This window comes from Artemia franciscana, chromosome 11 (genome assembly GCF_032884065.1).
Source record: "Artemia franciscana chromosome 11, ASM3288406v1, whole genome shotgun sequence".
Taxonomy (NCBI): Eukaryota; Metazoa; Arthropoda; class Branchiopoda; order Anostraca; family Artemiidae; genus Artemia; species Artemia franciscana.
The window spans coordinates 6,903,418-6,927,282 of NC_088873.1; the positions used below are offsets into that span (position 1 = coordinate 6,903,418).

The window sequence follows — 23,865 nt, forward strand, 5'->3', positions numbered from 1 at the left end:
TATCCTTCCGAATATCAAATTTCATTGAGATCCTATCACCCGTTCGTAAGTTAAAACTACCGCATTTTTTCCAATTTTTCAGAATTGACCCCCCCCCCCAACTACCCTCGGACTTTTTCTTATTTTCCCCTCCAAGTTTCATCCCGATCCCTCCACTCTAAGTGTTTTCCAAGTTTTAGTTTTTCCCTTCCCAACTCCCCAACCAATGTCACCAGATCCGATCAAGATTTAAAATAAGAGCTCTGAGACACGATATCCTTCTAAATATCAAATTTCATTGAGATCCGATCACCCGTTCGTAAGTTAAAAATACCTTATTTTTCTAATTTTTCAGAATTACCCCCCCCCCCCCCCAACTACCCTAAAGAGAGCGGATCCGTTCCGGTTATGTCAATCATATATCTCGGACTTGTGCTTATTTTCCCCACCAAGTTTCATCTCGATCCCTCCACTCCAAATGTTTTCCAAGTATTAGGTATCCCCCTCCTAACTCCCCCCAGTGTCACCAGATCCGTTCGAGATTTAAAGTAAGAGCTCTGAGAAACGATATCCTTCTAAATATCAAATTTTATTGAGATCCGATCACCCGTTCGTAAGTTAAAAATACCGCATTTTTCTAATTTTTCAGAATTAACCCCCCCCCCCAACTATCCCAAAGAGAGCGGATCTGTTCTGGTTATGTCAATCATGCATCTAGGACTTGTGCTTATTTTTCCCACTAAGTTTCATCCCGATCCCGCCACTCTAAGTGTTTTCCAAGATTTTAGGTTTCCCCCTCCCAACTCCCCCTCCCCAATGTCACCAGATCCGGTCAGGATTTAAAATAACACCTCTGAGACACGATATTCTTCCAAACATCAAATTTCATTAAGACCTGATCAACCATTCGTAAGTTAAAAATACTTCAATTTTTCTATTTTTTCCGAATTAACGGGCTCCCCACTCCCCCCAGATGGTCAAATGGGGAAAACGACTATTTCTAATTTAATCTGGCTCGGTCCCTGATACGTCTGCCAAATTTCATCGTCCTAGCTTACCTGGAAGTGCCTAAAGTAGCAAAACTAGGACCGACAGACCGACAGAATTTGCGATTGCTATATGTCACTTGGTTAATACCAAGGGCCATAAAAAAACAAACAAACAAATAAACACGCATCCGTGATCTGCCTTCTGGCAAAAAATACAAAATTCCACATTTTTGTAGATAGGAGCTTGAAACTTCTTCAGTAGAGTTCTCTGATACGCTGAATCTGATGGTGTTATTTTCGTTAAGATTCTATGACTTTTAGGGGGTGTTTCCCCCTATTTTCTAAAATAACGCAAATTTTCTCAGGCTCGTAACTTTTGATGGGTAAGACTGAGCTTGATGAAACTTATATATTTAAAATCAGCATTAAAATGCGATTCTTTTGATGTAGCTATTGGTACCAAAATTCCATTTTTTAGAGTTTTGGTTACTATTGAGCCGGGTCGCTCCTTACAAACAGTTCGTTACCACGAACTGTTTTAAAACACCATTATCCTATTATAGTTTTCTTTGATTGTTGAAATCCGCTCAATTTTTTTTTTTTCAACTTAATACCATTTTAGGCTACTCTTTATGTACTACCTAGCAGTGAACCCTCTTTGACGACAGGAATAAGAGAACGACAACGACAACGTAACTTAAACTATTTCGTAATTTTCCGTAAATATTACGAATATTAATTAATATTAATAATTAATTAATTAATTAATTATTAATAATTATATGAATAATTAATAATTATTAATTATATTTATTAATTATTAATAAATAATAGTTATTAATATTATTATTAATTTAAAAAGAGAGATATATATATATATATATATATATATATATATATATATATATATATATATATATATATATATATATATATATGTTACTGTGACTGTTCGATATTCGTGAATGTCGACGTTCACTGGTGAATGTCTGAAACATCTTTTTTTTTCTCCTTGGATTTAGTCAGCGTTACCAGTCAACGCTAATATCTATAATATCTATAATAATTATTAATAATTAATTATTACTAATTATAATTATTAATAATTAATTAATAATTAATATTAACGTAAATTTTTGGTCGATTGGCTATCTCAGGATTTTCAGGTTTTGTGGCACTCAGTTTTGTGCCACAAAATGTCACTTTGCTATACCACAATCTTTTTGGATACTTAAAAATAATTCAAGAACTACTAGTTTCCGTTTGAATGATACATCCCCCAATCTTCCGGGACTGTTGGCTCGATACGATAACCCTGGGGAGGTGGGGAAACGAAGAAACTTGCATTTGCCAATTTCTTTCTCGAAAAAGATACAAAACTCCACATTTTTGTAGATAGGAGCTTGAAACCTCTATGATAGGGTTTTTGATATTCTGAATTTGATGGTGTCATTTTCATTGATCGTTCACTTTTTCGAGGGCACTATTCCCTTTTTTTGGAAGTCAGCGGAATTTTCCCAGGCTAGTAGCTTTTATTGGATAAATTTAAAATTAAACGATCTTATATATTTGAAATCACCATAAAAGTCCCACCTTTCTTATGCACGTACTTTATCTAAACTCCTTTTTTTAGATTTTGGTTGCTATTAGCACATATTACTCTATACTCACAGTTCGTTACCGCGAACTGTTTTATTCACTTGTTATTCATTATCTGTCTTTGCAATTAGGTGAATAGGTGGGGATAACCAGAAAGAGGAGTGAGTGGTATTCTCCACGAAAGTTTCATGATCTTTATCACTTTCCTAATTCGCTTATAGCTTTTATGCAATTAGTCTTCATCCTTGTTTTGGAAAATACCCCTCTAAATCTTAGACCCCTCCCCACATCCCAAAAAAAATTGTGGATAAGCCTTGTGTTTGTTAGACAAAATTTGAGAATTTTATAACTACATAAGCATATTTGAACAGACTTACTTTCAAATTTAGTCCAAAAAGCAGAGACTTCTAAGGGTAGCTGGCGTTTATCCCCCTTCCCCCACAGAAAATATATTCCAAATGAAACAAATACGCCCCCTCCCCTGACAAATACGCCCTTGTGGAGTATATAGAAAATGATGGATTCATAGAAAAAAAGATATGAAAAAACTCTATGAAAAAGGCTATATCAATAAAAAACGAACAGAAATATTTTAAAAAACTTTTACCATAAAACATATTTGTCAAAGAAAAGTAAAGAGCTCAGTTAAGCCAAAATGAGTAGAAATAAATTCAAATAATTTTCGAAGGTTAAAACTATTACAAAGCATCATCAATAAATAAATTAAACTCAAAACAGAAAGAAATTTCCGTAAATAATCGGTTCAAACTCAAAACAAGCAAAATTTAAAAGGAGTAGGGCTGACAAACCCCGCGCCTTCTCAAGACCGAAACATAATTTGCACTTTACTGAAAACAAAATATATTTTAAAATTTTTACCTTTTTGACTGTAATAAATAAAGATATATTAAGACTTTAAGGAATAAACATGGGAATAAGCATCTTAAACTGACAATCCACGTTTTTTTTTTCGTTTCTTTAGTTAAGTGCAAATTATGTTCTGGTCATGAAAAGACATCGAGCTGTCAGCCTTTCTTCTTTTAAGTTTTGCTCGTTTTGAGTTTGACTAGTTCTCTATTGAATTTCTGTTCGTTTTAGGTGTCATTTATTTATTAATGATGGTTTCTGATATTTTTACACTTTGAAGATAAAAAAAACTAACTTGTAGAATTTGACAACGCTTTCGTCTGTAAAAACTTAAACAATAAGAATTTATTGGTTCACAAAGTTAGCTCTGTCTTCAGAGGAGACAAACCATCCTAAACTTTTTGGTGCCATGTGTTTTTAACTTAATTTTGATGATGTTTTGCCCATATTTTTCACTTTCCTTAGTACGTCTCAACGAAAGAAAAAAAAATAACTCAAACAAAATTCTCAAATTTGAAAAACACCCAATTTCCCGAGGGCGTATTTTTCGCGGATAGGTATTTTCCACAAGGTGGTTTTTCGGGGGGATATTCTTCGCGGGGGTATTTCCTAAGGGTATTATCTAGAAGTTTTCTGGGAACTATTTTCAGGGAATTGTAAGCGCCTAGAACTCTTTTAAGATCTATAATGTAACAGCTCTTGCAACAAATCTCACTAAATGTAAAGCATTTTACTTTGTTAGCCCATGCTAACCTAATCGTTATCTCTTTTTGGTAACAAATACGCTTGGTTACAAATCAGAGACGGAAATTTGCCCGTTTTTTATTACTATGAAAACCCAGGCTGTCAAAACACTAGTTTAGTGTTTAAATTCTTTTATATTGCTTGACTTAATGAACTAAACAGACACAATAGATGCAATCCCTGTCATGTAAATACGGATGTGACGAATTCTGTATTATCATTTAAATGTTCTTTTTACTTTCTGTTAAAAACCTTTAAATGCTTGGGAAAAAAAAACATTATGGTCATATTGAGACAGATTGCAATGTTTATTCAATACTCCTTTTTTTGCTTTTAGCTGCAAATATTTGACGCCAACAAAGATGGAAAACTACAACTGTCAGAAATGTCTAAGTAAGTTTTTATGCTTTTTAATTTATCGCTAACGTTGGTTTTGATCATAGATTTATTGTTTGAATAGATATCATATCGGCTAATATGAAATGGGTTTGGTACCAAATAAAATGAAGTTGGTACCATGAAATAGTGTTGGATTTGATCATAGATATTTCTGTATCAAGGAATTTTTTCCGAAAGGGGAATCGTTTTTCGGGGAGAGAGCGGGTACATAATTTTTTTTTTTTAAACATCAAAAATTTTTGTTTATATTCATCTGTGTTACGTTTTTACAAGTCGAACGAGCATTTTGGCAGTGGGAGGGGGCTCTCAACCCCTTGAAATGGCCTTGATCTTAGATGAAGTATATTAATATCATTCTCACCATCAATAATGCTATAAGATTGATGTATGTTGAATATGTTATTAGAGTGAAAGAGATATGGATAAACTTCAAACTTTTGAAGATTATGCTATTAAAAGACTAATAAACCCTTAATTGTTTCACAGCCATTTCTGGTGGATGTAACTTATTTAGTTAACATCAAGCCACCACGCTTTACAACCCAGAATGCAGGCATTCTCTTAGGTCAACTTTAAATGGGTTGTCCCCTCCGCAATCCCTCGCTCTTTACGCTAAAGTTTTTAATTGTTTTAAAAGGTAGAATTGTGGCAAAGAGTCAAACTTTAGAGTAAAGAGCGAGGGATTGCGGAGGGGACAACCTATTTCATATACGGAGTAATTTCTGTTCGTTTTAAGTTTTAATGTCACTCCTTACTTTCAGTTAAAAAAACTAGTTTTTTTATTTAATTTCTGAACGTTTTGAATTAATGCATGTTTGATTTTGGCTCTCCGCACATAAATTATTAAAATGAAATTTGTATATAAATTCTTTTTTTGGCTAAATGACTTTCTCTTAGTTTTGATCAGACGATTTTGAGAAATAGGGGGTGGGGAAGGAGGCCTAGTTGCCCTCGAATTTCTTTGTTACTTAAAAATCCAACTAGAAGTTTTAATTTTTAACGAACGTTTTTATTAGTAAAAATATACGTAACTAAAGAATTAACTTACGTACAGGCACGTACGCAGGATTTTTTTCGGGAGGGGGGCCAAAACCTTCGAAACAGCAGATATAAAGTAGCACTTTTTTATTTAGTAATGCAAAAAGTAGGTATATCGGAAAATACAGATCCTGTAGTATTGTAGAGGATTGGGGGGGGGGGAGAAGACTGAAGCCTCAACAGTATGTTTTAGGCTCAGGTTATGTTCATAGCGATTTAGAACCAGTGATTAATCTATTATATCCCACTGAAAGGGAAATATTAGGGTTAACAGTGCAATATGGATTCTGTGGGGGGGTAGTTCTTTTATTGCAAAAACGTAGATTTTAATGAAAAATGATAGTTTCCAAAATTGATCCATTAAAAGCTGTACTTTATCCTGAAAGGGGGGGATAAACGCCCTAATATATAGGATAATTCTATTTTGCTGTGGAAAGCAAACTCTCTTTACAAAAAAAGAAATAACAGCACAATTGCTAATTACTTCAAAGAGGGTAAAAAGTTAGACAGAAAATGGGTTAATAATTGGGCAGTGACTTGACCGGATAATGGCATGCTGTAAAATCTCCCAAAAAAAGGCTTCACACATGTATCTAGATTCTTAATAAATGTCCTACTTTTGCCAGAAATCCCAAGAAACCATGGGGAAATTAAACATTTCACAAGGTTTCGGGGGGGGGCCGAAGGCCCCCACCCTGCGTACGTGCCAGCTTACGTAACACACTTTTTATATTCTTATATTTTTATTATGTATACGAGGGGCTTTGTACCCTCGTCAATACCTCGCTCTTTACACTAAATCGTAAGTTTTGTCCCAATTCTTTAAGAATGATAGAAAGGCCGTAGAATAAATAGTTGAAATTCCTAAAAATACTTTAGCATAAAGAGCGAGGTATTTATCTCCTCCTAAATACCTTGCTCTTTATGCTAAAGTATTTTTAGAACCCCTCATATGCGTAATAATCTCTGTTCGTTTTACGTTTCAATGCTACTCCTTACTTTCAATTGAAAAAACGTTTTCATGTTTATTTTTTCTTTGTTTTTTTTATAGTAATGTTAGAAAATCCTGCGCCCTTTTCATTGAATTTTTCTTCCCACATGACATATTCCTCGAAGGAAAGATCCTCCCACATAGCCCCTTCCCCTCAACCCACCCCCCAAACCAAAAAAAGCCCCCTGAAAACGTCTGTACACTTCCCAATAACCATTACTGTATGTAAACACTGGTCAAAGTTTGTAACTTGCAGCCCCTCCCCCAGGGATTATGGGGGAGTAAATCATTCCTAAAGACATAGTTATTCAGGTTTTCGACTGTGTGGAACAAAACGGCTATCTCAAAATTTTGATTCGTTGACTTTGGGAAAAAATGAGCGTGGGAGGGGGCCTAGGTGCCCTCCAATTTTTTGGTCACTTAAAAAGGGCACTAGAACTTTTCATTTCCGTTAGAATTAGCCCTCTTGCGACATTCTAGGACCACTTGGTCGATACGATGATCCCTGGGGGAAAAAAACAAAAAAAACAAACAAACAAACAAATAAACACGCACCCGTGATTTGTCTTCTGGCAAAAAATACGAAATTCCACATTTTTGTAGACAGGAGCTTGAAATTTTTGCTATAGTGTTCTCTGATACGCCGAATGCGATGGTGTGATTTTCGTTAAGATTCTATGACATTTAGGGGGTGTTTCCCCCTATTTTCCAAAATAAGGCAAATTTTCTCAGGCTCATAACTTTTGATGACAAAGACCAAATTTGATCAAACTTATATTTTTAGAATCAGCATGAAAATCTGATTCTTTTGATGTATCTTTTAGCATCTAAATTCCATTTTTTAGAGTTTCGTTTACTATTGAGCCGGGTCGCTCCTTACTACAGTTCGTTACCACGATCTGTTTGATAGAGGGAGAATTGCAACTGTTTGAAGTCTCAAACGGATTTTGGCAACAACAGAATTTTGTGTGTCTTCGGGAATGGTTTTAATACGACCGATTAAAAACCATTAAAAACCAATTAAAAACCATAAGAAAACCGATTAATGATGCCAGTTCATCGAAATTAGTCAATTGGGAAATAGATGAGAGGTGAATTTTTAAACAGCTTGCTTTTACATTCGCAAAAAGCAAAAGCAGAAAACAATAAGTTATTCACTTATCGCCACCATCCCATCTCTGTATTAGAACAATGTATTAAATATGCGTAAAATATTTAATGTATTAAATATGACGTTTTTAGAGACACTACTAGTTAGTTGATGACAGTTCTATAACATTTAACGTGCAGATACAACTTTAAGATACCTTAGAGTAGATACCTAAGGTGTGACAATCTGATATCGTTAGTAATTAAGAGAAAAATTATGCGGTTTTTACGGGGCCTAGATCTGTTTTTTTTTGTTTTTTTTCCTAGAGAATTTTGCGTTAAAACAAATTTTCTTATATTTCCCATAATAGTTTATTCATTAAGTTTACCCCCTCGCTTGTATAAATCCTTTTGTCTCCTCTTGAGTGTCGTATTTTTGGGATTGATATACCCCCTCCGCTCTTTTTTAGTAAGCGAAAATTCCTGTATTTATCACATAATGCAATTATCAAATCTCATTTTAACACAAGAGTTACATTTAGTTATAAGCTATCTCATCCTTACTAAATTAAGATTCTACAATTTTATATTCACATAAAATTACGGGACTCGTAAAATTAAGAGTGATGAGGACTCGTAAAATTACGAGTCCTCATCATGAGAAATGTTAAAATCTCATCAACAATACGATAAAATATGTCATACATAGGAGCAAAACTGTAAAAGGAGTAATGCAGGTGTAATAGGAGATACTTCATCACATAGAAGTAAATAATATAAAATTATATCTTTTGTCGCCTAGATTTATACTGCAGTTCTGTTTACAATATTTGGTGGGAATCGAATAAATGCGAATATCTTATATCAATCCAAGATTTTTTCTGTAGTTTCGTTTACAATATTTGGTGGGAATAGATTAAACGCAAATATCTAATATCAATCTAAGTTTTCTGTATTGAAATCCTCAACGAAACCTGAGAATCAATTCATTTTTCCTAGATAGAGGAACCTTCGAGTTTACAATATAATTGTTTCTACCCAATGCATTTTTTTCAGATACCGGTTGCCTGGGTGAACTTGACTAACTTAGAGATGAATTGAAAAAAAAATAAATGAACTCTTTACTAACTACTAAATTATAAAACTATAAATACACACAACCGCCCGGGGAAGGCTCAAACAGCCTGATGTTGGACGGCTGCAATCCTGTGATTCTCAATTTAATTAATTAAAAAAACAAAAATTAAAGAAGAACAAAAGCGCTCTCACTCAATTACCCCTTGATACCAGAATATACAATATACATAAATGAAGGCTAATAATAATAATAATAATAACAATAATAATAATAATAATAATAATAATAATAATAATAATAATAATAATAATAATAATAATAATAATAGTAATAATAATAATAATAATAATAATAATAATAATAATAATAATAATAACAATATTAATAATAATAATAATAATAATAAAATTATCTCCCCACTCCCAATAAATGTTTTTTTAATTTTACTTTAAACGATCCAATATGTTCCGCCTCCCTAATGCCAGCTGGGATATCATTCCAAATAGCCGGAGCTAAATATCTAATTCCGAAAGCTGAACGTGTGGTGTCTCTGTACTCAACAATAAAATTATCTGCCCCTCTAGCCTCATACCCTTGGAGTGAACGATTTAATCGAAAAAAAAACTGGTAAAAACTGGAGGACATACATCATTGCAACATCGATACGCAAAACAGCAGCTTGATAATCTCGAATCTGACCAATGGCACTTAAAACATGAACACATGAAAACCGCCTCCCTAATGCCAGCTGGGATATCGTTCCAAATAGCCGGAGCTAAATATCTAATTCCGAAAGCTGAACGTGTGGTGTCTCTGTACTCAACAATAAAATTATCTGCCCCTCTAGCCTCATACCCTTGGAGTGAACGATTTAATCGAAAAAAAACTGGTAAAAACTGGAGGACATACATCATTGCAACATCGATACGCAAAACAGCAGCTTGATAATCTCGAATCTGACCAATGGCACTTAAAACATGAACACATGAAAACCGCCTCCCTAATGCCAGCTGGGATATCGTTCCAAATAGCCGGAGCTAAATATCTAATTCCGAAAGCTGAACGTGTGGTGTCTCTGTACTCAACAATAAAATTATCTGCCCCTCTAGCCTCATACCCTTGGAGTGAACGATTTAATCGAAAAAAACTGGTAAAAACTGGAGACATACATCATTGCAACATCGATACGCAAAACAGCAGCTTGATAATCTCGAATCTGACCAAAGGCACTCGTAATTTCTTAAAACATGACGCGGTATCATTCACATTTTCTACATAATTACCAAGAAGACGTACTGTTGAATTTTGTAGGGTCTGCACTCTTTTAAAATTTGCATAGAAATTACTAGATCAAAGGACACAACCATAAGAAATAGAAGGCGCAACAATGGTGTGATATAATAATAAAAGAACTGATAATAGTAAAAAATGCTTTAATCGACGCAAAATTCCCAAACCTCTAGCAAAAACTGAGATGTGAAAAACCAAGTACGTCTCTAGACAGAGACATTCTTGAATCGATATTTCAGGAGCAGATCCCATGGGCATATCCAGACTATTAGCTCGGAAGGGACAGGGCATTTTTTTTGGAGGGGGACACAAAACTTAAAACGCAACAAAATTTCGTTTATATGCATTTTTCCTACGTTTTAAAGAGTTCGGAATTTTTTTTTTAGGGGGGGGAGGCTTCAAACTTGGAACCCTTCATCCTTGATATAACCTTTGCAGATCCCCTTGAATCGGTCTGAAAGACCTATCTTTCTAGAAAACATAAAAAATGGGGATTAGCAACCTAAATATGCATTCTTTTTTTTTACTAATTATAAGTAAAGGTTCCATAATATTATTGCGTTTGTTATTCGATTTATATACATTTTTTGATAGTTTACTCAGTTTACTCGACACATATATATATATATATATATATATATATATATATATATATATATATATATATATATATATATATATATATATATATATATATATATATATATATATATATATATATATATATATATATATATATATATATATATATATATATATATATATATATATATATATATATATATATATATATATATATATATATATATATATATATATATATATATTTATATAGGTTACTTCTACCTAAATTATCCCTTCTCATGTGTACTCCAAGTATGGTATTTTTATTTAGGTGCATCCAAAACTGAATTGAAAACAGCTTTTTTGGAAATATTATTCTAACGCCCTAACTCGTTAACTAATTTTTTATAGCTCTTGTTTTATCCAAACCATTAATATTTGGATAAGAAACAGACCGATCCAACATCGGTGTAGGAATTTTTCTTTCTTTTTTTTGTTGTCAATTCATGACGGAGTACTGTTTCAAAACGGGACGTTTGCAATTGCAATTAGAAGACAAAGTTTCTTTCTCTCTCTTTTTCCAACAAAGAAACGAGAAAACATTCTCCTTATTGCCACCTTGTTATAACAATTTAGAAATAAGATATCTTTTTCCTTGTTAACCTAACCATAATTTCTCCAAATATTGTGTCCTTCATATGATTCACTGTCTCTGCATTGTGACATTGACTATCTTGTAATATGAACGAATTTTGTTACCACTTGTAAATGTTCCTCTCGTAGAACCGCTTTTAGCTTAGATTTATCCGTAGAAAAAACTTGATTGGCATGATCATTTTGATATGCATTTGAATTACCAACAGAAAAAATTGACGAGTATTAAAGCAATAGGCATTTAATTAGAAGACAAAATAAGTTCACTGAAGGAAAACATTTATTTGGGAAGATGGCTTTTAAAGCAATGAATAACTGTATGAATATATACATGTGATTGGATTTTATTTTGGGATATAGCATTTCGGGGGGGGGATAGTGCTTAATTACTATTTTCACTTAAATCCAAACACAAGCTTTCCAGCCCTTTAGGGTACTAGGAAATGGTAAATTTTCGCATGTCGTTCAGCTTGAAAGGGTCCCTTCGGTAGCCTTTTCGTCTCAACGTATCAACTGGTTTGAGGTCAGATTTGACAATACTCATTCAAGATGTTTCTTACCTCTGCATTGTTTTTTCTGGCTTTGGAGTGGTTTGCACCTAAGTGCCATTGAAACAAAAGAGATAGCAGATCTGGTACAGGCAAGGCCTAACAAAAAAGACGGCTGCAGTAAATGATGCATTACTGGCCAAAATTGTCTCTTTAGCGTTGTCTTATTATGTGGTTTGGGACGGCTGCATAGATCCATTCCGAGTATATGACTGCCTCGTATGTGGTCGAACAATTTCAGAGCTAGAGTTTCAGATAGTTTTATTGGCCAGGTTCTGCCTTCGCATAGAAGGACGGATTAAACAACGAATTTACAGACTCGACTTTTCCCCTAAATACTCATCTATCTCCTTATTCAGAGCATTTCATACAGCTGGGAGAAGAACGAGGAGGCTGCTGATATGCAGGCATTGATTTAACCATTACTTCCACAGTTAGTGTCTATGAACTATCCAAGGTATTTAAATTTCTTGACTAGCTCAACCTGCCATTGAATCATTACCATAGATGGGTAGAATTCATCGCTATTCATCGCTCCCATCTTTTTATGCTGATCTTCAGTTCTATGGGAGAGGCTTCTACAGATACTCTCTATAGTATACCCGAGTTTTCCATGAAGACCTAAAAGCAAAACATCATCCACTTACTCTAAATTGATTCTGTTAAAATTAAGGTTCATGTTAATTCCAACGAAGTCTTACATGTCTTTTCTCGGGATCTGATAAGTGTGAACTTAAAAAGAACTGGAGAGAGGATACAATCTTGTCTCACCCAAAAGTCAATATTAAACCAAGACAAGGTATCCCCACTGATTTGGATGCTAGTTTGTGTATGATTTTGGTAGGTCTAGATTGAGAAAAAGATCTTGGGTTGGCTTCAACTTCCAGAATTGCCACCAAGTTCCACAGTGAAAAGCCAAGTCAAATGCTGTGATGAAGCCGATGGAGACTGTTGTTAGTGTTTGCTGGTCTTTAGCCCTATGTTTGAGAACCTGATTTATTGTAAAGGGCTGATAAATTCATCTTATGCATGCGCTGAATCCAGCTTGATTATGTTGAGTTGTGCTAGGTAGCGAAGATCTTAGCTGCTATACCAAGGAGGGCTATGCCACGGTAGTTTTATGTTCAATTCTTTGACCCATCTGGAATACATAGATGACATTTTGAGTGTTGTCATTACAAAGGAAATGCTTCTGGCTTCTAAATTGTACTGAAAAACAACTGATGTCTAGAGATAGATTTTGGACTGCTAGCAGATTTCTGCTGGGATCGATCCAACTTCTAGGGTTATGTGCTTTTTGAGTTGCTTAATGACTTCTGGGGTCTCTTGCAAGGGTGGTGTCCCAACATCATCATCATCATCATAGGGGCAATGCTGACCAATACCATAATTCGTAGTGGGTCATTTAGGAGATCTGCAACTGTTTGTGGAAACACTGTTTACATTGGAGGGTTGGGATAGGTGGGTCACTGAATATACGTTAAGATTGTCTTTTTGTGTAAAAAAGGTACCATCATTGCTTTTTATCGAATTTACGTTTTTGTTTTTACTGAAGACTTATTTAAGAAATTGGTACAGTTTCCTTGAAAATGAGAGATGTAGGGCCTTCTCCATATCTTTTGCATTTCTTCCCAATATCTCTGGTGGTCTAGGTGGGCTGGTTTATGGTACTGCTTTATGAGGCCCTTGAATTCAAATTGGGTCCTTTTGCTGTACAGTTGCTGCATCCTCGACGCTAGTTTGGTGGTCTCTCTGGATACCTATCTCTTGCGTATCAGTTTTTATTACGAGAATGACCATCTTGGCAGCTTTTTTCTCTTACTTTACTTAATTATTCTCTACTCGTCTTCAACATCCCTCGTTATCAAACTGGGAGGCTGAATCCATTAAACAGCTTTAAGCAGAATTACTCCAGGATTTTTTAGTCAACCAGGTATTCTACCTCGTTTATGTGAGGAGGAATAACTTGTTTTTACGCTGCTTCTTAGGGAACCAGTGAGAACTTTACTAATGTGTGCTCAGATCCGTTTTTGAAGCCAGTGTCAGTGCATTTAATAACTCTAAAATTCCTATTAGAGCTGCTCTGTCAACCGCATATTAGGGAATAGTCGAGTTGAGATCCTGTCCTGGTATCACTTGATCTACAGGTTGCGCTGAGCAATAGTTTCCATAGTATCTGCTAGGACTTTGGTGTCTATTAAGTAAAATTCACGAGTCCTCTCCCTCACTCGTATCTATCGTTGGATCCAAATTTGCATATTGATCTTTCATTGTCGACTTTGCGGCTGCCAGCGAGAGTGTTGAAATTGCTTGCAATGATCGGAAGGTTTTGCCCTGGTCAAGATAAAATTAATCCTGAAAGCTTATCATTGTACTTGTCTGTTACGGATTCTTCAGAGGCTGGTTCAGGAGCATATGTAACAATAGCAATAATGTTTAGTTAGTGGGTGTTAAAGCAAACTATATCCAATTGTCAGCTGGTATTAGTGCCTCTAAGGGCCCTACCATTCATGATAGAACTTTTCCATTTACCTTGTATTAACACGTAGTCGAGCTGAGATCGTTTTCTTTCATCATTGGGTCTACAGGTAATCTTGAACAAAAGTTCGTGCTTGAACAGAGTATTGACTATGACAACTAAGTGTAGCTGTACGGAATCAGCGAGTCTTCTTTCTCGCTCGTATCTATCGTCGAACACAAAGTTGCATACTGCTCCTTCAATTTCAGCTTTAGGGAAACCGACATGGGTGATGAATCACTTGTAATGATCAGGAGATCATTCCTTGGTATGGATTTAGCTACCTCTGTTAGTTTATATTTGACTCATCCATTACAGATTCCTCATAGATTTTTGTCGGATCATATGTTACATTACGCTACTGAGTCTTCATAGCCGAGTGGTTAACGCTCGGGACTTGAAATCCTGAGGTCAAGAGTTCGAGTCCTGGTGTCGCTGATTTTCTAGTTTCTGATGGGGGTCAATGGTGTAATTCTGTAAGCTCATCCAGAGTTGACCTAGCTCTTAATTGGTGCTTAAAGTAATCTTGGGGGAAAACTCGGGAAGCGTTGGATGTTTTACCCCCAGCCACACATTGCACTCCAGAGCGAAGGCATTGAGTCAGGAGATCGATACCTGCGTTACGCTGACCATTGTTCAACATGCTAAAAAAAAATTTTAAGCTATAAATGTTCTTGTCTCGAACATTTCATTGAGGGTTTATTGTAACAACCAAAAGTGAAGGATCGTTGCCGTTTCAGCAGAGGTAAAGTCCACTGACTTTTCCCCGGGGTCAACAGAGCTCCGTCATATTGCTTATCGGAGATGCCATAGATGTAAGATCTTCATTGTGATTGTCTGCCATTTGCATTTGATGCACATAAATGGGCTTAACTGTAATTGGTAGATAGAACTGTTGTCACTATTTTGCCATGGTAAGGCACTTCGCCGAAATTCTTGTTGAGAGGCTAGGGATGGAGGCACTACCTCTGGCTCGTTCCAGAGATTCACCCAATCTCTCAGGCGACTAAAAATGATATCATTCAGCCCACGGTAGTTTCAATAAGCTCTTGTATTGAAATAAAAAAAAAAACACTTTGAAATGAAAGATATTCACGAAAAAGGTACTAAAATCTAAAACAAATGTAAAAAATGACTGGGAGAACTTATCAAAGCCACAGATCTAGGCTGAATGGTTGAAACCGTTATAGTATCAGCGTCTCTACCCAATGATGTATATATATATATACATATATATATATATATATATATATATATATATATATATATATATATATATATATATATATATATATATATATATATATATATATATATATATATATATATGTTAACATGGAAAGAGCTTAGGAACAAAATTTAGATCATTAGGAAAAGTTATTGAATGCGTGAAATTGGTAAGATCTTTCTAGTTTTAATGTTTTGGTTTTATAACCTAATAGCATTCACTGACGAAAAGCCAATCGTATCAAAATAATTAGTTAGAGTGCGTAACTTGTGGATTTGCTTATAAAGAGTTCTAAAGGGCTTATGCACCCTTTGAAACATGCATGTTTAAGAATGGCCTAGAAGTTTAATTTCCACCAAAAGGACAGGTTAGATTCATTAGTTTTAGACTAATCAATTTTTTATCCAGAATTGTGATACTTACAGGTTTGAATGTATTAATTAACCAGTAGAAATTCTAAACAAAATTCAAAATGCAATTGGATGGACGGATGTCACGAATTCTAGTCTAAACAACGATTGTAAAATTCTCGGTTTGCATTTAAAAATCAAATCATAAGACTGAAAGAATTGATCATTCAAAATATCAATCAAAATCTATCGATTGATACCGTTATATTGATATCGATATCAGATTGATATCGATATCAATATTTAATATCGATTGATGTTAAAATATCAATCAAATATCAATCAAAATCTTTCAATCAAAATCTATCGATTTATACTGCTATATTGATATCGATATCGATATCAGATTGATATCGATATCAATATTTAATATCGATTGATATTAAAATATCAATCAAAATCTTTGATTGATCATTCAAAAGATCAATCAAAATATCTTTCAAAAGTGTTTAAACTCATGCGCGGCAACAGAATTCTGGCAGCAATTATTCAATTAATCAATGCTTCAACGACTCCTTTGCTACGTAACTAAGTAAGTAATCCGATTAACGACGGTTCTTGACTGCTAAGGTCCCTACGTCGACACTAAAGTGTATTGCTACATCAGGATTTGACCTCTGGGTCCCGTATTACCAAGGTAAGGTCAAACCCACTGCGGCACTACAATACCCCTTTGCTGCGTCATTATCAATCTTGTTTAATTTAAATTACCTGCAGAAAGAATAATAAAAGGCTTATCCCAGTCATTTTAAACTTGCTTTAATGCTGTCAAATGTAAATTCTATAATATGTTGTCATACATTTTTAAGTCATTTCCAGTTAAATTGATTAATTTAGATTTTCTTATTTTATTTTAGGTTGCTACCAGTTAGAGAAAACTTCCTTTGTCGTCAAGTATTTAAGGTAAGCTGAGTAAATATGCATCTTTGATTTTATGTTAGTTTAACAAAATTTTTCCACAAAACAAGTTTTTTCAAAGAAAAGTAAAGAGCTCAATTTAGCCAAAATGAACAGTCTTCCAAGAGTAAAACTACCACAAATTGCCATCATTAAATAGATGGAACCCAGAACGAACAGAGATCACACTAAATGACCAGGTCAAACTCAAAACAAGCGAAAATTAGGATAAAGAGGCTGACAACCCCCATGCCTTCTCAAGACCGGAACACAATTTGCACTTTACTGAAAAATAAATGACCGTGGATTTTCAGTTTGATATACATATACTGATGTTTATTCCTTAAAATTATGAAAAAATTTTATTCGTTAAAGTAATAAAAGTGAAAACATTTAAAAATGTATTTGTTTTTTTTTCAGTAAAATGCAAATTATTTTTTGGTCTTGAGAAGGCTTGGGAATTGTGCAGCCTTATTCATGTTAATTTTTGCTCGTTTTGAGTTTGAATCAGTTATTTATTTTAGTTTCTGATCAGTTTAGGTTTCATTTATTTATTGATGGTGATTTGTGGTAATTATACGCTTGGAAGATGATTTGAAATTATTTTTGCTCATTTTTGATTTATTGGAGCTCTTTACTTTTCTTTGAAAAACTTGTTTAGTGGAAAAAGTTTTTTAAATTGATTTCTGTTTTTTTTTTATTGACATAGTCTTTTTAATGGAAACAAGATAATGGTTTATATCTTTTGGTTTTTATATAAAAAATCATAGTTTGGCTTGCTATTTGTATGATGGAGAAACTTTTACGTGAGAGGATTTTTCCGTGGAGGAGTTTTTCACGGGGGGATGGGAATTTTCTATGAAGGGGGCATCGTATTTACCAGCACTATTTAAAAAATGATCAGAAATTAAATAAAAAAACAAGTTTTTCAACTGAAAGTAAGGAGCGACATTAAAACTTTAAATGAATAAAAATTATTACGTATATGAGGGAATACCCCCTCGTCAATACCTCGCTCTTTACGCTAAAGTTTTTTTAGTCCTTTCAAGAGATATTTTTATTCTAATTAAAAGATCTTTGTGATTCAGGTGTCACTTTAAAGAATTGAAATGAAATTCGAACTGTAGCGCAAAGAGCGAGGCATTAACATGGAGGAAAACCCCTCATATACCTAATAACTACTGTTCGTTTTAGATATTAATGTTGCTCCTTACTTTCAGTTGAAAAAACTTGTTTTTTTATATAATCACATAGAGGGATGTTGTCCGGAAGAAAAAAAGTTATTCCAAAGAAGGAAGGAGATTATTATAACTAAAGGTCAGAGGGAGTAGTTTTGGCTGTAAAATAGACAGATAGCAAAGCTGCTTGTGTAGCAACAAATTACGATTCAATAGGACTATTTCACCACAAAAAAAACACGTTTCGCTCACCAGTATTAAACCTACGGTCCAGGTCATTGTGGGAGCTCATGATCACCACAGATCAACCCTAAAAAATAAACCACTCATTAACTGGTGACACCAGAGAAGAAAGATCGATGCCAAGCATGCAAAAAAAAGCGCTAAATTTGACCGGTAACTAGTCTTGTGCGCTAATGGGTTAATATAAGAAATTACCTTTTTTTTCTGCATACCAGCTTCTAATTATGAGTATCTGGTGTAATGATAAATATTCTTTCAAAGAGTAATATTTTTCATTTCAAAGAATGCTTTCATGAGGCTTTGTGAAATAAATTGATTCCACTTCATGATCGATTTTTGCACTTTATTTATTTCCAAATGAGCGGCACAGTACCTAGAAATGGTTAAAGCTGGCAATCTACGGCACCTAAGAAAAAACTGAGTTTTGTTTTGTTAATTAAAAGAGGGCCATTCCGAAGCCAAGAGCGGGGGGTTAGGGGGGCGGCAGCCCCCCACAACAAAAAACCTGTACAAAAGAGTCTTTAAAAGCGGGGGGTTTGGGGGGCTGCCCTAATTCCTGTACGTTATAAGGTTCGACTTTGGGACGCAGCCTCTTTAACTCTTTAAGAAAACGAAGTTTTTTTCATATTATTGTTACATAAGAACGGTTTGGCTTTAGAAAGTAGGATGGAAGTGGTGATGAAATATATTTTTAAACTTAGATTAATAGCTGAGAGTACTTGAATCGCCTTACAAATTTAGTCCTCAGTTTTATAGATTGTGAACAGCCATTGGATTGAGCCACTAGAAAGGCTTTTTCGAAGGTCTTATTCTTCTATAAAATACCACTTTTCAACAGTGAAAAACCTCCTTTGGTCGTATCTATTCTACTTTTAATAATTTCATTGCACCCACTGTCTTTACCAATAATGCTACCAAAGTAAGTGAAGCTGTCCGCTTGATCAATCTTGTCGTGACCTAACGCCACCTTTTCATCTTCACTTATTCCTAACTTTACCGGCTAGTCTTCTTAATATTGATTTTGAAACCTGTTAAAGCACACTGAACCCTTAAAACCTTTACAAGTCCATCCGTCTTGCTCACACTTTCATCTAGGATGCTTAAATCATCAACATAACCTAATCGTTTATTCCGTGTTCGCCCAATTCTTTTCCTGTTCTTAATAAGACAAAGTCCCTCAAAATGATCAATAGGGATAGAACACAGCCCTGCTTAACTCCTGACTTAACACGAAAGCAGTTATTAACCTCACTTTCTTCCGTAACCGCAGCAGTGTTATTTTTGTACATAGCTCTAATCCCTTTAATATATGTGTTTGGTATACCATACAAGGATAAGACCTTCGCCAAAGCTCTTCTATCAACTGAATTTAAGGCTTGTTCATAATCTATAAGACTGAGGACTAAAGGTGATGGATGACTCCGGCGCTTTTCATTTATTAACCTGAGAGTGAAAATTTGGTCGACATATTCTTCACTCTTTATAAAACCGTACTGTTCTTTTCATAAAACTTTGTCTACAGAATCTCGAAGTCTTAAAATTACTTTGATATAAAGTAGCTTGCTACATGAAACCAGGCTAATGTCTCGGTAATTATCACACTCACTCTTATACAGGGGGTTAATTAGATTTTTCGTAAAATCGCTCAGTACTTCCCCTTTTTCAAAAATCAGATTCATAATCTTCAGTAGCTTATTTTTAGCCTCATAGCCACCATATTTAAGAAACTCATTTACCACACTATCAGCATCTTGGAAATACCCCAGCTAATGTTGTGAGTGGCGCTGGTTCTCCCTAGGTCCCTGGCTACTTAAGCTAGAGTTTCAACTTGTTTGAAATATTTTTCCTTCTAATAATAAATCATAGATAAGCTTTATTGGAAAGATTGGAGGCTTCGTGAAAGTGAGTCCCCTTTTTATAGGATAATTTCTGTTGATTCAAGGCTCTTATGAAGCTCTATACTTTTATTTAGAGATATACTAGAATAATATAGTATACTATTGCGTAAATATACTAGAATTTTTGGTACAAAATTGAAATAGTTTGTATTTTGAAAATTGGTCATGCGAAAAAGTCTCAGGATATAAAAAATGGAAATATTGACTTAAACTCACTTACCTTTTACGAAGCGTTGAAATTGTAGCTGGAATTGCTTATACTATGCAAATCAAAGATTGTTTCTGATTTTAGTTTTGGCGGCTTGGGTATAAATTAAAGGCAATAATGTTTAAAACGTTCAAATTTTTAGAGTCTCATTTTGACACTTTTGCTAAGAAATATTTCTATATATAACATTTTACTTTCCTATTCCTCAATGTGGGCATACACTTGAATTCTTTTCCAAAAGGTCGATTTGAAATCTGCTTTTTTTTCTTTTTTTTTTTTTTTTTGTTCGATGCTCCATTTTTTATAATTGTTATTATTTGTGTTTAAATGTTTCTGGTTCTATAGAACCTAATAAAGGTACCCTTGGAACATGAATCCCTATGGCATCGTTTGGAGTGGTGTTCTCCAAAAGACGGCACTGACTCTTCTCAATAATACTATAGTTTGTTAATTATATACATAAATCTACTACAAGCGTGCACGAACAAAAAATATCAGAATTAGAATATAAAAATATATCGTGATAAATTGACCTGGAGGCTCTTTGCGTAGATATTTTTGAAACTTGTGATTTTATGCTTCAATTATCTTTTGTTAATTTTTGATGAAGCTTAATGAACAGTTATAATAATCGAATGAATTTTTAATCGTGGCGTCAGTTTCAATAACACGTCTTGGATAGGATTTAAGGATTTGTTTTGTTTGGTCTACTTCCACTATCATAAAAGTATTTTCTCTTGACTTTGTTGAAGAATGATGACCGATACTGATAGTGATGAATTCTCTGCTCTGGATGAAAATGTCTGATCAGCAATCATGCCTACATGACCTATAATCCTCAAGTGTCTAACAATCGTTATTCAAAATGACCAGCAATTGAAAAAGTGGTTTGACAAAGCTAACGGTAAAATAAAGGAAAAATTTCGAAATGAAAGAATGTTGAAAGAATTCCAATTTGCCATGAGAGGAGGAGGTCTTGAAAAAATATAAAGGTCAAAGAACATTCATGGGAGGAACAGTATAGGGCTTTCAACTTTGTAGGGTAGAGCTACTTGGCCTTAAATGGATCGGTCCTGTTATTAGTAAGCCTAGTAACTGCATTATTGACAGAAACCTGTAAAATATGGATCGTTTTAGAAAGAAAAGGGTTGCAAATATTTTTTAAAGTTTTTTTCAGAATCAGCATGGTAAAATGAAAGTAGTAAGTGTTGCCATGTCTTCCATGCATTCCTATTCTTCTTTTGTGGTCGATTCGTCTAGACTGGATGGTCGTGGTAAATAGGGAAGGTGTTCATCCAATTAGATATTAAAAATTCTAGTACTAAATTTAGAGGTCGAAAATGATCCAAGGTAATTATAAAAGGATTCTCAATTCATGTGCAGACATGAACGTGGTCTAAGACGTAAACTCACATGGCGTAAAAGTAAGCTAGGTTTGATAAATCAATAGCCTAGGCAGTAAGCTTTCTGTGTTGCAAAGGATCCAGAATCAGTGGCGACGAAGTCCATGCCGTGGACTAACTTGATGTAAATACGTGCTGGGTACGACCTCCTACCTGGGTGCAAAAATGAGCTAAGTTCTCACTTGTTGCAGATATGAGCTAAACCTACACTTAATACAAAGGCTATTAAGTACTGATACGGCGCAAGAATGATCCTCTGACTCAGTACAATAAATAGCTAAGATCTGGCTTGGTGCTAAGGAAATTTATTATTTTATAGTTGGATGTAGACCCAGCCTTTATGCAGAGAGCCCGTAAATATCCAAATTTTCAAGGAGGAGGGCCCTTTTTAAAAAGTCTTATGTACTAATCTAGAGGCACTGCTTTACCCCTGTTTTACTAATTGGGGCAAAGTAGTGTTGGGCAAAGCAAAACAGAGAGGGCGTGTAACACAATGTGTTGTTTATTTCTTTATGTGAATCCCAGTACGAAACTCTTCTGCTTTGTCTTAATTTCTTACAGAACAATTTTCTCTTGTTTAAGAGACACAATCGAGTATAAGGGACACAAATTACTGCTTTTGAACCGTTGTATTTTGTGTCAATTAGTTTCTTTCTTAACCCAAAAAGGAACAGAAGGAATGAAAAATAATATACAGACGCGGTTTCACATCGTTTCAATAGACCTTTCCAAGAAAAATTCCTTTTGGGTGGAAATTAAATTCTGATCATACAGATGAAATAAATAATACAATAGTTTTTTAGCAAGTATGAGCAATTTTTGTTCCACAGGATTTATCTGAATAAATAATGACAAAAAAGGAAAAGGAGAACAATGTAATGCACGGTGAAAGAGTATTCTTTTTTTCGAAAATAATTTCCTTGTTTTATGCATATTCGAGCAGTGGTGGTTCTGATCTCTCTTGCGCCAGGGGCAAAATCTTGATTTGTGTACCAACCCCCCCCCCCCTGTCTCCTACAAAATTTCAGGACAAATTTAAAAAAAAAGATTGTTTGTTAACAAAGTTATTTTCAATTTGTTAATTAATTAATCATTCATTTTTAATTTTTTATTTAAATTATTCAGTATTTCTAATTATTTTGATTTAATTATTTTTTTATTTTATTAATCAATTAAAAATGTGCTTATTATTTTTGTTTTTTAACTGTGCCCTATACTTTATTAATATTATTTCTAAAATTACAAAACTATTATAACCATTAGATAATTTGTTTGAAAATTTTTGCACCCGGGGCAAGTACCCCCTCTTTCCCTTCCCTAAAATCATTTGTTTGAATGGCTATTGGAAATGATAGTTTATACAAGTTCAGTCCTTAAAAGTACCAAGGACACCAAAACATAGAAAGTATTCAGGAAGAGATTTGACATAAAGCCAATGAAGCTCGCTAAGTTGCAGAAAATGTGGTTTGATTTTGAACAACCAAATAGTTTAATTAAATCACTATGGAAAAGCAATAAGCAAATAATAGGAAATGTGATTTGCCGATAGGTATGGTGATAGTAGCTAATTATCTTTGGTATTAATTTAATCAAGACAGCAACAGCTGCCATCTATCCTTGGTCAGTTTAATATAATGAAAGTCAAACCGATAAAATTAGGTCTAGCATATACACGTAATTGCTGAAGCTATATTGCTTTGACATGACTTCACATAAAAAATCCCTTCTAGGTCAACATCAGGTCAATTTTATTATATTTATTTTCAGCATCCTGTCATCTATCCTAGGTCAGTTTAATTTAATGAAAGTCAAACCGATAAAATTAGGTCTAGCATATACACGTAATTGCTAAAGCTATATTGCTTTGACATGACTTCACATAAAAAATACCTTCCAGGTCACTATCAGGTTTATTTTATTATATTTATTTTCAGGGTCCAACTGTCATAAGCAAAGACGATATCGAAAAAGTATTTTCTTTATATGACAGGGTAAGTACCAAAATTACTTTCAATTTCAAAAATGAAAAATTTTATATATTATTTTAATGGTG

At 34.2% G+C, this 23,865-nt stretch overlaps 1 protein-coding gene across 4 annotated transcripts in view; it reads left to right on the top strand.

Moving 5' to 3' along the window:
* LOC136032739 (calbindin-32-like) overlaps window positions 1–23,865 on the top strand; it is a 179,945-nt gene that overhangs the window by 138,491 nt on the left and 17,589 nt on the right. For all 4 annotated transcript variants that reach the window (XM_065713072.1, XM_065713071.1, XM_065713075.1 and 1 more), the window contains exons 8-10: window positions 4,516–4,571; window positions 16,843–16,888; window positions 23,747–23,803. In XM_065713072.1, the coding sequence (XP_065569144.1) occupies window positions 4,516–4,571; window positions 16,843–16,888; window positions 23,747–23,803 (159 nt within the window). The remainder of the gene's footprint in view (window positions 1–4,515; window positions 4,572–16,842; window positions 16,889–23,746; window positions 23,804–23,865) is intronic.